General features: G+C 39.2%; 1 protein-coding gene across 1 annotated transcript in view; it reads left to right on the top strand.

Moving 5' to 3' along the window:
• PELI1 (pellino E3 ubiquitin protein ligase 1) overlaps positions 1-14,114 on the top strand; it is a 17,009-nt gene extending 2,895 nt beyond the window's left edge. The window contains exons 2-7 of the mRNA XM_010075281.1: positions 5,073-5,217; positions 6,320-6,449; positions 8,037-8,138; positions 10,136-10,333; positions 10,443-10,631; positions 11,619-14,114. Coding sequence (XP_010073583.1) covers positions 5,147-5,217; positions 6,320-6,449; positions 8,037-8,138; positions 10,136-10,333; positions 10,443-10,631; positions 11,619-12,185 — 1,257 coding nt within the window. The 5' untranslated portion in view covers positions 5,073-5,146 and the 3' untranslated portion in view covers positions 12,186-14,114. The remainder of the gene's footprint in view (positions 1-5,072; positions 5,218-6,319; positions 6,450-8,036; positions 8,139-10,135; positions 10,334-10,442; positions 10,632-11,618) is intronic.
• The last annotated feature ends 496 nt before the right edge of the window (positions 14,115-14,610 follow it).

Below are 14,610 nucleotides of genomic sequence, written 5' to 3'. Positions count from 1 at the left end.
CTGAACTTAAAGTTCCAGATATGTGTATGAAGGAAATGTGAGCTTGTCTTTTAACTGGAAACTGTTAGAAGTGTGAAAATTATGTCTGATAAACACATATTCTTCTGCATGCTCTTTGCCCAGCTGATTGCTTCAGTAAAAACTGTTTCAAGAAAAGCTTGGAAGTTGCTAGGAAAAACAGTTAAAGGAGAGTAACTTTCCAGTAGTGACTTAACCACCATGTACAAGAAAGTGATTTCTCAATCTTTGTCTCAGCTTGCAGACACGTAGTGATGCTAGGAGCTGATTCCTTGTTGCTCACACTAGTGTAGTTCAGCAATAACATCGGTATTGTTTGTGAAATCTGGCAGCCTGAACTTGATGGGGACTTATAGTCAAACAAGAAGTCAGTCTACTGGGAATTACTTTGGTTTGTGTCTCACCGTGACTTTAACTTTGATATTCTGGTCATTTAAATCTGGATGCCAAGATTTTGCCTTTGAAGGGATGAGATGTAACCATAGAAGAGAATATACGGCACTGAATTACTGTGCATGCATTCAGAGGAGTTAGGTTTCTGATCTTGCAGCTGCAAGATTGCCTCGTGGAAATTGGAGTGCTAAAGAGCTTAAATGTGTAAATGGATGTTGCCTGTAGGCAACAGTAGGATGGGTTCTACTTGTATTTTGTCAGGTAGCTGCACAATTTCTTGTTTGAAGAGCAGTATGGGGTTTTAAATCTACAAAAAGCTATAGACAGGAATATGTAAATATCAGGAGAATAAGGGTAAAATTTTGTTTCATTGGTAATGGAGGAGTTGCTCATAATTTATGTCCAACTGGTCAAAAATGCACCTAAGGTGCATATTTCAGTTGCTTGATAAAATTGTGTTTGGCTTCCTAAAATAAATTGTCTTTTTGGAATAATTTAGATTGGGAGATTGTCTGGTCCAGTCCCCTTCCTCAAAGTGGGACGGTACTGCCTTAGATCAGGTTGTTCAGGGCCACATGCAGCGGAGGTTTGACTATCTTCGGGGATGGAGATCCCACAGCCTCTCTGGACTGGTTTTTTGCCTAGGAGCTTATGAGAATTTTCTATGTTGCAGCTTGTTTGTTGCCTTGTGTCCTGTCACTGCATACCTGTGAGAACGGCTGGATTATATTTTTTCCATATCCTCCCTGATTTAACACAGACTTGCTGATGGAGGAGCTGGATATGATAATTGCAAGGATAGTAAATGGAGAACTAGAAATAGCAAATCTTATAAAAGCATCAGTACACAAGGCTGTCTTGTGCTTTATTTCTAAAAGCCCAAAAAAATCCAAACCTTAGAATATGTAGACATAGAACATAAAAAATATAATATTGTAAAAATGGAAAAAATCCAATTTTTGTATCTGAATCAGCATATTTTTATTTTAATATACTTATTGACAGAGGACTTCTTTTTATACTGTGAAAGTGTTTTTTATGCAGTATTTCAGAAAAGGGCTAGTCTGGCACTAGCTACGGTTGCTAGCAGCCTATAATGCTGGCTCTGTGTTTAGAAAATGATGGTAATTTATTACAAAGAGACTTTTATTCTAGTATTTTTAGCTCACAGCCGAGTGTTTAATGAATCTCTGCTTGGGCTCATTGAATTTATGTTCTCCCTTCCCCCTGCCTCATTTTAACCATTAAGATACTGCCTTTCTTGCTGCAATTCCAAAAGCTGTACTTGGTCTACTAAATAGCAGACTTATTCACAAAGTGCTGTGCCTCAGTGCAAACAAGATTTGAAGGCTTTCTGGGGAAGCCACCAAAGACTAATGGTGTATGAGTCTCATGATCAGAAAAGGCAGCTGAATGATCGAGGATGGCTGGTAAGCTAAAGCTGATAGTTCAAAACCAACCAAAATTCATTTTATCTCTGGGTTCCCCACTGAAAATGGCATGTTCAGTGAGAGTGGGCAGACCCTTAAACTCTTCATCTGTTCTGAAGCATAGTTTGCTGTATCTTCCCAGAGAATAGTCTGCCTCCAGATTGTGAGACTAGTGCTTGAATGTGACAGGAAAGAGTACAATGATATGGCTTTCCCTTCTACTTGAATGTCTCCTTTAACTGTTCATGTGTAATTACTTTTAATGAGACTCAGAAGCCAACTCTGTGACTGGGAGATGTATTTTTTTAATCTTTCCATGCAATTGTTCACTTGGGTGACCAGAAGAGAACTTATGCCAAACCTTTTCTTGTACTAATGACTAAAGTTAAAGTTATTTTTGATGCTTGCCTTCCCACCTTCTCTATGTGAGTGGATTAGCTCTTTTTCAAACACCATAGTGTTGGGTGGATACTATTCAAAACTTTTTTTTTTTACCCTGTCATGGTATTTACAAGTCCTGTGCTATTTTCTGATGGGTGGTGTTATAGATTTCATAGCAGTTTTTTTTCTGAGTTTTTAAATGTCGATTCAAAGGACGACTGTTATGTATTCTAGCAAAGAAATGTGAAGCATTGCATGTGAAATACAATGGCCAAGATGAAATTAGTTTTACGTGGAGAAGACTGAAGTGCAGGGGAGAGACTGCTGAGGAGATCAATATTCAAATAGAAAATAGGTTAATCATTTGGGGAGGAGACTAGAATGTTAGGAGCTGGTTTTGGAAGACAATATATAAGCAACTATAATGCAAGAAGATTTTAAAATAATGCAAAACGAGAAATGCTGAGGTTGAGAGTGGAAATACTTCATAGTAAGTATATTTATATCCTTATGTCTATATACAGATAAATACTTAGATTTATACTCACTTAAGTAGAAATACTTCAGAAAGGAGATGTGGCTAGAGAACCAAGCACTGTTAAATGCTAAGAGCTAGTAGTTTAGCATTAATGTCAGTAAACCACCCCTGCAGTGTCTTCAAAGGCACGTGGTTTCAGAGAATTGCTGATGTCATGCTGCAAGGCAGAGTTGTGATGGCAGGAAGCAAGGAGGACCCCAGATGGTAGTAGCAAACACGAAAACTGTGAACACAGTTAATGTTGTGGGGATCCGTTTATCAAATGGGATAATCTCCACTTTGATGTGTTATGACTACTGGTGTGATAGGAGTTGAAGGCCACTTCTTCATGTTAGTTTACTTTAAATTCTTCATTATAGAACTTTAAAGGCAAAACCTTGGGCCTTACCTACAACATTAAGTACCCTTACCATCCCATTAACTTAGTGCTACACGTGGGTCAGCAATCTATAAATGCTTCTGAGCAAGCTCTACTGTTTTGCTCTCTCCTGTCCTGCTGTTGCTATTCCTGTGTGACAGATGGGGACCATTGGATCAGTATAAGGCACTTTCCTGCACTAGCTAAATTATGGATACCCTAAGGCTTGAACCAGGATAGCTGCCTAGTGAAAATGCACACTGCTTCCTATGCAACAAAAATATATTGGTATAACTGTCATGTAGAGGGGACACAGACTCCACACAGTAGCGTTGTGCAGATCAGGTTTATTATAATGCGCTCGCACATCTAGCAGTGGGTCAGGATACTGCTGTGATAATGTTACATGCGTGCTAACCACAAAGACAGTTTTAATTTAACTTCTTATTTCAAGCACTATGAAATTCACAGTAGCCAGACTTGAGAGCAAAGGTGAAGAGATTTGGAAAATAATGAGAAATTAAAGGAAAAGTTTTCAATTTAGCCTTCTGATTGTGTTCTGCAGGCACCACAGCAAAAGTTTGTAGGACAATAAGATGTCTTTGTATTTGTGAAGCCCTCCCAGAGGTGTGGGATAGCATGTAAGAAAGCGTGAAGGAGCATACTGAATTTTCAGAGAGCGCTGTGAGCTGATTGCAGGGGGGGGATCAACATATCCATGCTGCATAAGGAACTGGTAGATTGAGAAGAGCTGTTGAAGGTCAAGCTTCTCTGTGAAGGAGCAACGAAGGTGGGGAGAGAGTAGAGGGATCTTTGTATCAGCTTCTGAACAAATGTGAGCAGGGTGTCAAGCACTGCCACATCCTTTTCTCTGTTGTTAGGACATAAGATGGGGGTAGGTAAAATGTGCATGATGACATCTTTCCTGCTAGTACATACAGACTAGTTGAGGTAGAAGAAAATGGAGATACAGCATTGTAGTCATGATGAAAATTGATGACAAGATTCAAGAAATGTTATGTGGGACAAAATGTGTATTTGAACAGAAGGCAAAATGTTAACCATCAGTACTAAAAAAACTTAATAGCTTGTTGAGTTGGTAGGAGAACTTACTTGGAAGAACCAAGGCAATATTCCTGTTTCTGTTAAAGAAAGCCTCAAACAGGCTAGCATCAGCTTTTTTCTTTATCAGCAAGTGCTCTTTTGGGTAGGCTTTCTCTATAAGAAGATCAGGGATGGGTTGGGTAGGTCAGAGGTGTCTGGAAATGTTTCTAATGAGAAGCTGTAAAAAAATACTAATGTGAACTATTCCTCAAAGCAGAAGTATGACATAAAAATTGCACTTCAAGAGACGTCTCATTAAGAATTATGTGGAATTCCCTCAGGAAATCTCCTTCAAACAGTTGTTTGTACCACTTCTGTCTCTGATTAAACACGAAAGATCACAATGCACAATCCAAACTTGTATGCTAGACTTGATATCAAATTGCCATACAACTTCCTTCCATCTACAAATCGAGAAATTTCTTGGAAAGCTCTGAATCATATACTTTCCATGAAAATTTCTACCTCTCTAGCTAATGGACTGGTCTTGCTTTGTTGTTTCTTTTCTTTAAATTTAATCCCTGTCTGGCTCTAATTCTTGATAGATGAACCAAACATACTAAAGGATGTTTTTATACTAAAAACTAGCATGGAGGAAAACAACTGTGGGTGTTTTATCAAGGCGACACTGGAATTTTCTAAATGCACATGTGGTTTTTTGTGATCTTCTAGGCAATTCAACCTTAATTGATGTTGCTTTACATATATGTTTTAAAAATTATTTCCAACAAAAACAAAATAGGTAAAACACAAAATATTGTACCTACTGTATCAGATAGCTGTGCAGGTTTGTTTAATTGATGGATTTGAGTCTTTTCTCTTGCACTTAATTTTATCTTTGTTTTTACAGGAAATAATGAAAAAAGTGTGCCACAACTCTTGATCAGAGACCTGAAATTTGAGAAGAAGTCATTAGCTAAGCTCATGTTTTCTCCTGATCAAGAAAATCATCCATCAAAAGCACCAGTAAAATATGGTGAATTGATTGTATTAGGGTAAGTGTTTGTGTCTTGGATGGAAGTGAGAATGAAGATAGAATTTCAAGGTGCTCTTAAAGCAGGTAACATGGAGGTTGCTGTGGGAGGTGGTCCCACAGTCTGTCACCTGAACTTCCTTTTTTGCAGTATATATCTAGTGAGCATGCAACAGAACGATGAGTTGATCAGCTTTTCTTTGGTAGCTGATCTCATCTAAGGGACGGAGTGGAGGGAGAGCTGCCTTTTTCAGTGGCAACCAGGTGTTATACATAATGTGATATATTGGAAAGTTGCACTGCAGTACGTGACCTTTTTTGTGACAGCATGAGCCTGGAGCTGGGCTCTAAACACTTGAGTAGATGTAAGCTTATTTTTTGGCTCTTGTGTTCTTCCCAGGTAAGCATTTAATGACAGAGGCAGACAATTTGCAAAGGCTTTCCAAATTGCTTGCAGGTTATACCTAGGCAGATGACTAATGTGGAAGGAGAGGTTCCCTAAGACTTCAAGTAAAATGAAAAGAGTTTTATAAGAACGTGGTCACTGACACTATAATATCCAGGTGCAAGCAGAAGATTTTAATAAAGCAGGTTTGCCGGCTGGCCTGTTTATGCTAATGTGTTCAAAGTGAGGGTCTGACAGTTTTCTAATGGATTAAATTGGAGTCTTGGAGGACAGCATATCTATTTCTTATGGGTTTTTATTTCAGTCAAAGTTCTTTAAAATACTAGCTCTCCATTAGAGTTGGTGAGTATTTAGAATCTTTCATTTACAGTGTGAACACATCATTTAGAGAATAAAGCTAGATAGGTATATAACCTTACATATTCTCATGTTTGGGACCCAAGTCTTCGCTTGTTGATCGTAGCTTTGGGATTAATCTGCATTCCTTGCCCTACAAGCTTGTGTATATATGTTGTACTTTTGCAGGTATTTTTCAATATTGTGTTTATCAATTCTCAGATTTAAATAGATATGATTAATTGGAAATCTGTTATTGTTAATACTGTACTAATTAAGAAGTCTTTGTGCTTAGAATGAAAGTTCTTGTGGGTCTGTATCTCATGAGAAGCTAAGTAATACAGGAAGATGGACTTGGTTCTTTTTCTGTGCTTTTTGATAGGTACAATGGGTCTCTCCCAAATGGAGATAGAGGAAGAAGAAAAAGTAGGTTTGCTTTATTTAAAAGGCCCAAAGCAAATGGGGTGAAACCTAGCACTGTGCATATTGCCTGTACCCCTCAAGCAGCAAAGGTAAGCTCAGTTTGTCTAGTTAAGTCTTGTTTCTCCTGGTGCTGTCTAAAGAGTTCAGTGAACTCCGTGCTGTTATGCTGAGATGAAGTGATGTAAAAAACATGAAGTTCTCGCTGTGAAAAGAATGGTTCATGTTTATCCAAGGTTTTTTAGTACCTGTCAGGGTTAGCAAGAAGCCGTTCAGCTAAACAAATCTGGTGCCCCATCCTTTTTGTGTCCAGAAAGAAAAATGTTTATTTTTGAAACATGAATGTTCACGGCACAGGCTAGTCGTGTGAAACACTTTCTATTTTGTTTTCCTTCCAAACTCGCTACAGACTTCCTGTTTTTGCATTCACTCATGCTTTAGGTCTAAGTTTGCTTCACATGAAGCTGACTTTGAAATGGTCCTTTGCCACAGCTCTGCGTGTACTTGATACTCTTCTCCAGTGTGTAGGAATTCCCCAGGGATGAGGAGATGTGGGTTTTGCAGGGCATGTTTTATATGTCTTGTAATCAAGTTCAGAGTTCCCATTAAGAAGCAGTAAAGGGCGGGCTTAGGTCCTGAAGTTGAATTGTGTTTCATGTCACAACTATTATATTATAGCTAAAGGTATTACCATGAAATGCTTCTGTATTGTGGCATTTCAAGTGTACATGCAATTATGTTCAATAAGAAATTGAGTGTTTCTACTAAAACCAATGGAATTTGAGAATGCTTAGTGGTTATTTAGAGATCTTCAGTGGTCGAGATCAGGCCCTTGAACAAATATGGTGGTGTTAAGTGTTTGACTCCCTAAATATCTTGACACTTAATATTGATTCCTAAATTCAGGGAATGGCATAAAGTATTTTGAAATAAAAAACATTTTGCTAACCAAAGTTATTGTAACAGAATTGCATCTATAGGAGATCCACAAAAAGAACATTTATTCTTGCTGATTTTTTATGGTCTTCAAGTAAGTACTATTTAGAAGCACTTCTAGGAGAGTGTTCAGTTCCTAGTAGGTAGTTGCAGAATGAAAATTTAGACTATCAAACTGAAACCTAGGTTACTTTGCTACAACTTCTGCAACCTGTGCTGAGTTTCTCCATTTTACTCTGTTTACCACCACTACTAGTTACATTTTTTGTCTGTGTATTGTATTAATCATCAGTGATTTTAGTAGGAACTCGGATCCTGGTTTTAGAGTGAAGTCTTAAGTTTTTTGTCCTCACTTTGCTGTTAGAGAAGTTGAGGCTGAGAAGGCCATGAAGATATTACAGTCAGTTTTAGCTTTGAACTCAGTTGTTTTGCTCTTTTGTGTCAAAGCCAGCATTGTTTTAACATGAAGCATGACTAATAATATGTCTTAGTTACGTTTATTTTGTTGTAGTGTGCAGTAAAGAGACCAGTTTGGTCTGTTGCTGAATCAATCCTGCAGGTTTTTTTAATGGCCAGGACTGGTTTTTGTGGAGTTTAAGTACAGGTGTGTCACTAAAAACCATCCACCTTAATGCATTAATTGAGCAGAAAAAGAGCCTGGTTTTGTATATAGTCTGCTTTGCTGCTGTATTCAGTAGAGTTATTGTTCACTGGTTCAATAATATTTGGCGTTTTTTCCATAGGCAATAAGTAATAAGGACCAACACAGCATATCTTACACTTTGTCTCGGGCTCAGACAGTAGTAGTTGAATATACACATGACAGCAACACAGATATGTTCCAGGTATGTGAAGTAAATATGGTATATAAATCTATTCTCACTCTTGGTATTTTCTAACAAAACATCCTCTCAACAGGCTTTTTCCCTCCGACCCAAAAGTTTGCACATGTCACTTTCTGCACTGTACTATTCAGAGACATTTAATTCTGTTCATTTCCGAGGCCATCACATGAACAAGGCTGTATATCTATGCATCCCTTTTAGGCTTGGTCAGAGGTGAAAGCTGTTTTTTTGTGACTAATGCACAGGATTATGGTTTTGCCTTTGCTGGTCTGCAAGTCATATAACGTGTCTTCTAGTCCCTCCTTGCAAAATGAAGAATAAAGTGCACAGTTCTCTTTAAGCACGTGGAACTTTGGTTCTAGCATTTACAAAGGGATTTGAGATCACACAGTTGGAGATGAGGTAGAAGAAATACGATGGGAATTACAAAAAGCTTTTGACACAACTAATATGAAAAATACCCCTAACTCTTTTAAGCAAACCCAGAAATAAGTCTAAATTGCTGGGAAATGTGTAGAGAGGAGGCCGAGTTCTGATATGCTGGCAGTTCAGAGCAACTTTGCTGCAGTTCCTGTATGTATGAGAAGGAACCACAAACACATTTGCAGCTGTGGTGTGCATTCATATCTTATAATTGTTTCCTGTTTTTCTCAAAAGGAAGGGTTTTGTTGTGGGGTTTTTTTGTGTGCTTTGTTCCTTCTGATTCCTGAACTGATCTTGTGTTGATTTGTTTTTTTATTGTTGCAAATTTATGGCAAGGAGTTTTGCTGTCACAGCATTTAGCTGTGACGCCACTGCAGGATCTAAGGAGGTGGGAGGTGTTGGTAAGTGGCAGAGGAAGCTGCTGTGCAACTGCAAATACCTACAGCAGAGCAAAAGGGCTGTAATGAACTAACTGCAGCATAAACTATCGTTTGTGTAAGTGTTCTTTTCTCAGGCATGCTGTGGCATGTATGCTGCTCTAAAATTGCCAGTGGCAATCCCTGTGTACTGATGGGTTGTCCTTCCTAAGCAGCAATAGAAAAATACATTCTGACAAAGCAGTTTCAGTCTCATGAAAGCTCTCCAGCGTTCACCAAAAAGCACCTCAGGCTTTTGGGTCTCCTGCCCAGCAGTTAATCAGTCTTAATATAACCAGCTATTTTATAAGAGGCTGAGAGCTCTGGCAGTGAGTGAAAGGTACTAGTGTGTAAGCAGGCTTTAAAGCTGGCTATGCGGATGTTTGGGAGAGGGCTGTAACTTCTCCTCATACTTCATAAGGAAAAGGACAAGATGAGTTGTCTGGAAAAGCAGTGAAAGCCATGCAGTTCTATCAAACCCTGTAGAGTTGTGTGGGACTGCAAAACTCATTCTTTCATGCAACCAGAAAAGAAGGCACAGCTGCTAGAAAAATCTGATTGTAGTCGGATGTTGCATTCTTGTTGTGTTCTGTGCATATAAACGTAAGCCCTCCCTGCCACAAACCTCTTGTATGTGGTCTTTCCTGACAGATTCGCTGTTTCTCAGTGCCCCATCAGAGCTGGAGAGCCAGCTCATGTAATCTAATTTTCCTACATCTACACCTCCATCTAGTTTGGTATTGTTCAAAATATTCTGGGCATGCAAAGTGACTGAGTATCACTTTTCTTCCATCTAACTGCTGTTTCCTAGCTGTTTTGGCGCTGCTGCAGCTGGTCCAGCTGACCTGAGTGTAGCCTTTCTGATGAGAACGCCTTCAATGGGAAATTGTCTCAGAATTGACTTAATTACATCACTTTATATTTCCCCTTTGTTCAGTTGGCTGTGTGCAGCCTTCAGAATAACTGTAGTCACATGGAGGTGGAATAACTCATCAGTTCAGATTAGGCTTTAGAAACCTAAATTTAGATTGGTGGAGGGGAATGCTTCAAACTGGAATGTCATGATTTTTTTCTGCATCACTTTTAAGTGTTTTGAGTTTGAATATTCCTAGATCCGAAGGCAAACTTCTAAACAGTTTTTTTTTAATCCCTTTCCAGATTGGTCGGTCAACGGAGAGTCCTATAGACTTTGTCGTGACAGATACAGTTCCTGGAAGTCAGAGTAATTCAGATACACAGTCTGTGCAGAGCACTATATCAAGGTTTGCCTGCAGAATCATATGTGAACGTAACCCTCCTTTTACAGCAAGAATATATGCTGCAGGATTTGACTCCTCAAAAAACATCTTTCTTGGGGTAAGAGAACTCTTTCTTTTTTTCGAGTTCAGTGCAGGCTTATTTTTAAACTAAGTCATAGCTCCACTTCAGCCAAATTAAAAGTTGTCATTGATGTAATTTCTCTTAGGAGAAAGCTGCAAAGTGGAAGACATCAGATGGGCAAATGGATGGTCTAACCACAAATGGAGTTCTTGTTATGCATCCTCGTAATGGATTTACAGAAGACTCCAAGCCAGGGGTGTGGAGAGAGATATCTGTGTGTGGGAATGTGTTCAGCCTCCGTGAAACCAGATCAGCTCAGCAGAGAGGAAAAATGGTAAGAGTACTTGTTTTATGCAACCTGTTTAAAATGGGTGTAACCATAAGTGGTAAAGTTTGGGCATAAACAGAAGCTGGAATCTGCCTCATTCGGTGTAGATGTTGCCTCTGTAATTAGTTACACTGACTTCTTATGTGTCTGCCTTCATACAAGAAGGTGGCTTGCTCAACCTGAATAACTGACAGTTTATCTGCAAACTAGTACTTAATTGTAGATCTAGACTGCTCTCCTACATTGAGTTGCCAGTCTGCTCTGCTCTTCTGCAAACTGTCATAGCCATGCACACATTTTGAAGAGTGTTTTCCTGATTCTCCCTCTTGAGTTTATGCTTTTAAGGTTTTCCTGCTTTTCCTTTTTTTATAGAATAATAAAGAATAATTATAGTTTTATTGACAGATGCCTGTATACGTGGATATCCATTTCCACCATTGAGTTTTCATCTTGTTTCCAAAGCATTGGCAACATTTCCAGGAGATTATTTGTTTTGGTATGACTTGGGATCTCTTAGCAAAAATAAATGCTACGTGTTAAGTGATGCATTTAGTTAGGAATTCTGACAGTTGACTTTTTCTGGAAGAGAGGAAAGCCATGTGTAAAGGTGTGTTTGAAGAAAACAGTCTAATGTGATGGAGGACTAACCAAGACTTGTCTTGCGCCATTCCTCTGATGCATTTAAAGTAACATAGTTGGGAGTGCTATAGGGATGGAGTTGAGAGAAAATGTTAAGGTTTGAGAAGAGTTCTGCGTGTGTTTTTTTTTTTTAATGTACATTAATCTCTTCTTAAGAAGTTTGTTTTGTTTTGTTTTAAAAAAAGCGGGAGAGAGAAGCTGGCACTGGGCTCTCTATGGGTATCTTGTATAGGGCAGTCAGGAGCTGCTTGAAACTTTTTGTTTGGATCTTCCAGGCAGGTTTGTATTATGAAAGTACTTTGTTACTCTTCGGGCAACCTTAGGTGACACCTCTTTCTCTTTGTCCATCACAAGGTCGAGAACGAAACGAACCAGCTCCAAGATGGCTCTCTAATTGACCTGTGTGGAGCGACACTCCTGTGGCGCACTGCAGAAGGGCTTTCACGCACTCCTACTGTCAAGCACCTGGAGGCACTAAGACAGGAAATAAATGCAGCGAGGCCCCAGTGTCCCGTGGGGTTTAACACCTTGGCATTTCCCAGCATGAAGAGAAAAGATGTTGTAGATGAAAAGCAGCCGTGGGTGTATCTGAACTGTGGCCACGTCCACGGCTATCACAACTGGGGAAACAAAGAGGAGAGAGACGGCAAGGATCGCGAGTGTCCCATGTGCCGCTCTGTCGGCCCCTATGTGCCTCTGTGGCTTGGATGCGAAGCGGGATTTTATGTGGATGCAGGACCTCCAACTCATGCATTCAGCCCATGTGGACACGTATGCTCAGAAAAGACAACTGCATATTGGTCCCAAATTCCTCTTCCTCATGGTACTCACACTTTTCACGCAGCCTGTCCGTTCTGTGCGCATCAGCTGGCTGGTGAGCAGGGTTATATCAGACTTATTTTCCAAGGACCTCTTGACTAACACGTGTGTTACTGAGGACTGCAGTAAACTGATAAGCTAAGGGATTCTGATTTTTAAGCCAACTGTTTTTCGTATTCTCTGGGCTTTGCTGGTTTGCGTTAAGATGAAGAATTTTTGGTTTTTTTTGTTACAACAGCTAAATTCCGCTCTATTGAGAAAGGTCTGGAAATGGAAGAAACAGGGGAAGAAGGGGGAGAACTCCTGCTTTTGGTAGTTAATAACTACTTTTGAAGAGGTGAAGGAAGTGTTGTAGCATGAACTTCGATGCCTTCTGTTTAATGGTTTTGAATCACATGCCCACAGTGTTTGAAAGTTGTTTCATTCTTTTTGTATATGGAGGGTAAATAGTTCAAAAAACATTAGTTTACAGCTTGGATGCAAACGTTGTAAAATATAACGTGTATATTAACTCTTTTCTATTTATCTTTATTATTGAAAATATGTAGAACGTTTAGAGAGTAGCGTGGTCATAGTGTGTTACATCCAGCGACTGGATGTGTAGAGTAGCTCTGGATGGAGAAGACATGAGATGGAAATGGTAGAAAAATCTTTTTTAATCTAAAATACTGAGTTCTTAGAATAGTTAAAGTGCTTTTTAAACAAAGCTAATGCAAATTATGATGGAATAAAGGTGTGCTTTAACCATGTTGAAAGGTAGCTAAGAAGGACTTCTTAAAATGTCTTTTTGGTAGGACTGTACTTAAGATCTGGTTATGAGAATATTTACCAGATTCTTTGAATATGCAACTTAGTCTAGATTAAGGATTTTTTCTCCCTTCATGCTAACACATCTCTTTATTTAGCATTAGTGACATTTGTGAGGGTTTTTCCAATGTTAAACGTTAACAAACCTGAAAGACCAGGCTTGTTTTGTTCCTTGCTGTTTGGGGCAGGGGGTGAGGGGAGGGGTGGATGTGCCTATGCACATGTGGGGAGCAGGGAGCAATTTGTGAATTGGCCACAGTCCCAAGTTGTGACAGACTTGTCAGTCAGATGTTCTGCCTTTCATCTGGCCCATTGCAAACTGGTGTGTGGGAGCCAAGGGGCCTTCACATGCTTGCCTTGACCCTGCTGTGAGCTGCAACTACTCATTTAGGCCACACACGGAACAAAAGTTGAAGCCTGGTACCCAAGGGATGCGTGCCTACATCCTGGCATCCTCGTGCAACTTGACACAATTGGCAATCTGTGAGGGGAGAGCTTGAGCTGGGACTGGACTGGACTCTTAGACCTCGGTGTGGGATGCTTGTGTAACGTCTGCTCACACTGTGGTGGGCTCTAGTTAGTAGCCTCTCTCGATGCTCTTCCCTCCCTACCCTTCCTTTCCCTTCTGTATCCACCAGAAATGGCCAGTGCACTACATCCAGCTTTGCTGCTAACCCACTGTGCTTCATGGCAAATAAACAACCTGACATTTTTTAGGATTGAGTTGAGCTTTTTTGGCCAGCTTCATACTTTTTTTTTCAAAATGCATACTGTATAATTGACAGTAGCAAATTTCTGTAGCTTATAGCATAGCTTTAATTTTTCCTTTCAAAGCTGTTATAAAATTTTTTTGGTTTAAAGAAAGACCTATGTTGCGTAGATGTCATGAATTATTTACTTTGACTGTCAATTGTTTCTCCATTTTGAAAAAGAAATTATATATATTGTTTGGTTCACTCAGGAAATGCATGTGTCAGGAAACCTGTATTATAAGTTCAGCTAGCTGTCATGTACAAGTAACTGCTGTTACACCCTTTCCATAGAAATATAATTGATTTTGACATTTTCCAGATTATATGCATTAAGTAATGAAATTTATGCAGCAAGAAACCCCTGTATTGTAGTTGTTATAATCATTTTATTCAAATGATATTATACTGTAGTTTAATTTTTATTTGCAAATTAATTTATTCAAACTACATGAGTAAACACTTTTCAAAAATAGAAATTCTGGGATTGTCTTTTGCTTTGTTTACACGAGATGGGAAAGGTGGCTGAAGACGACCCTTCTGCTGTCACGTAAGGTGCCCGTTCTGCACGTGTGGATTAAGATCACAAAAAAGAAGCAATTGTAAAGAGCTTGCATGTTATCCCAGACATGGATTTGAATGGCTCCTTTCAGATGTGACTTTTCAATGTGTTTTATATTTAAGCCTACATTTAACAAAGCGAGATTCTTGTGCAAAAGATGTAGTTAAAATTATCTCTTCCCTGAGCAAGTTACAAATAACAAAATGTAAGCAAAAACTTCAACTAAATGGCTAGGCTCTTATAAAATGTCAAGAGCTCTTGATTCCATCTTCCACAAAATTGGATTGACGCTTTTTCTCTGGTCCTGATCTTGTTGACTATGGGGATGTGAAAAATCAGAAAAGGACATAATGAAAGCTACAAAGCAGTATGAGTAATACAGAGATGAATTGTGAAAACAGATTGCAAA

The sequence above is a fragment of the Pterocles gutturalis genome, unplaced genomic scaffold (assembly GCF_000699245.1).
Source record: "Pterocles gutturalis isolate BGI_N339 unplaced genomic scaffold, ASM69924v1 scaffold16427, whole genome shotgun sequence".
NCBI lineage: Eukaryota > Metazoa > Chordata > Aves > Pterocliformes > Pteroclidae > Pterocles > Pterocles gutturalis.
This window is presented reverse-complemented; position numbering and strand designations above follow the sequence as displayed.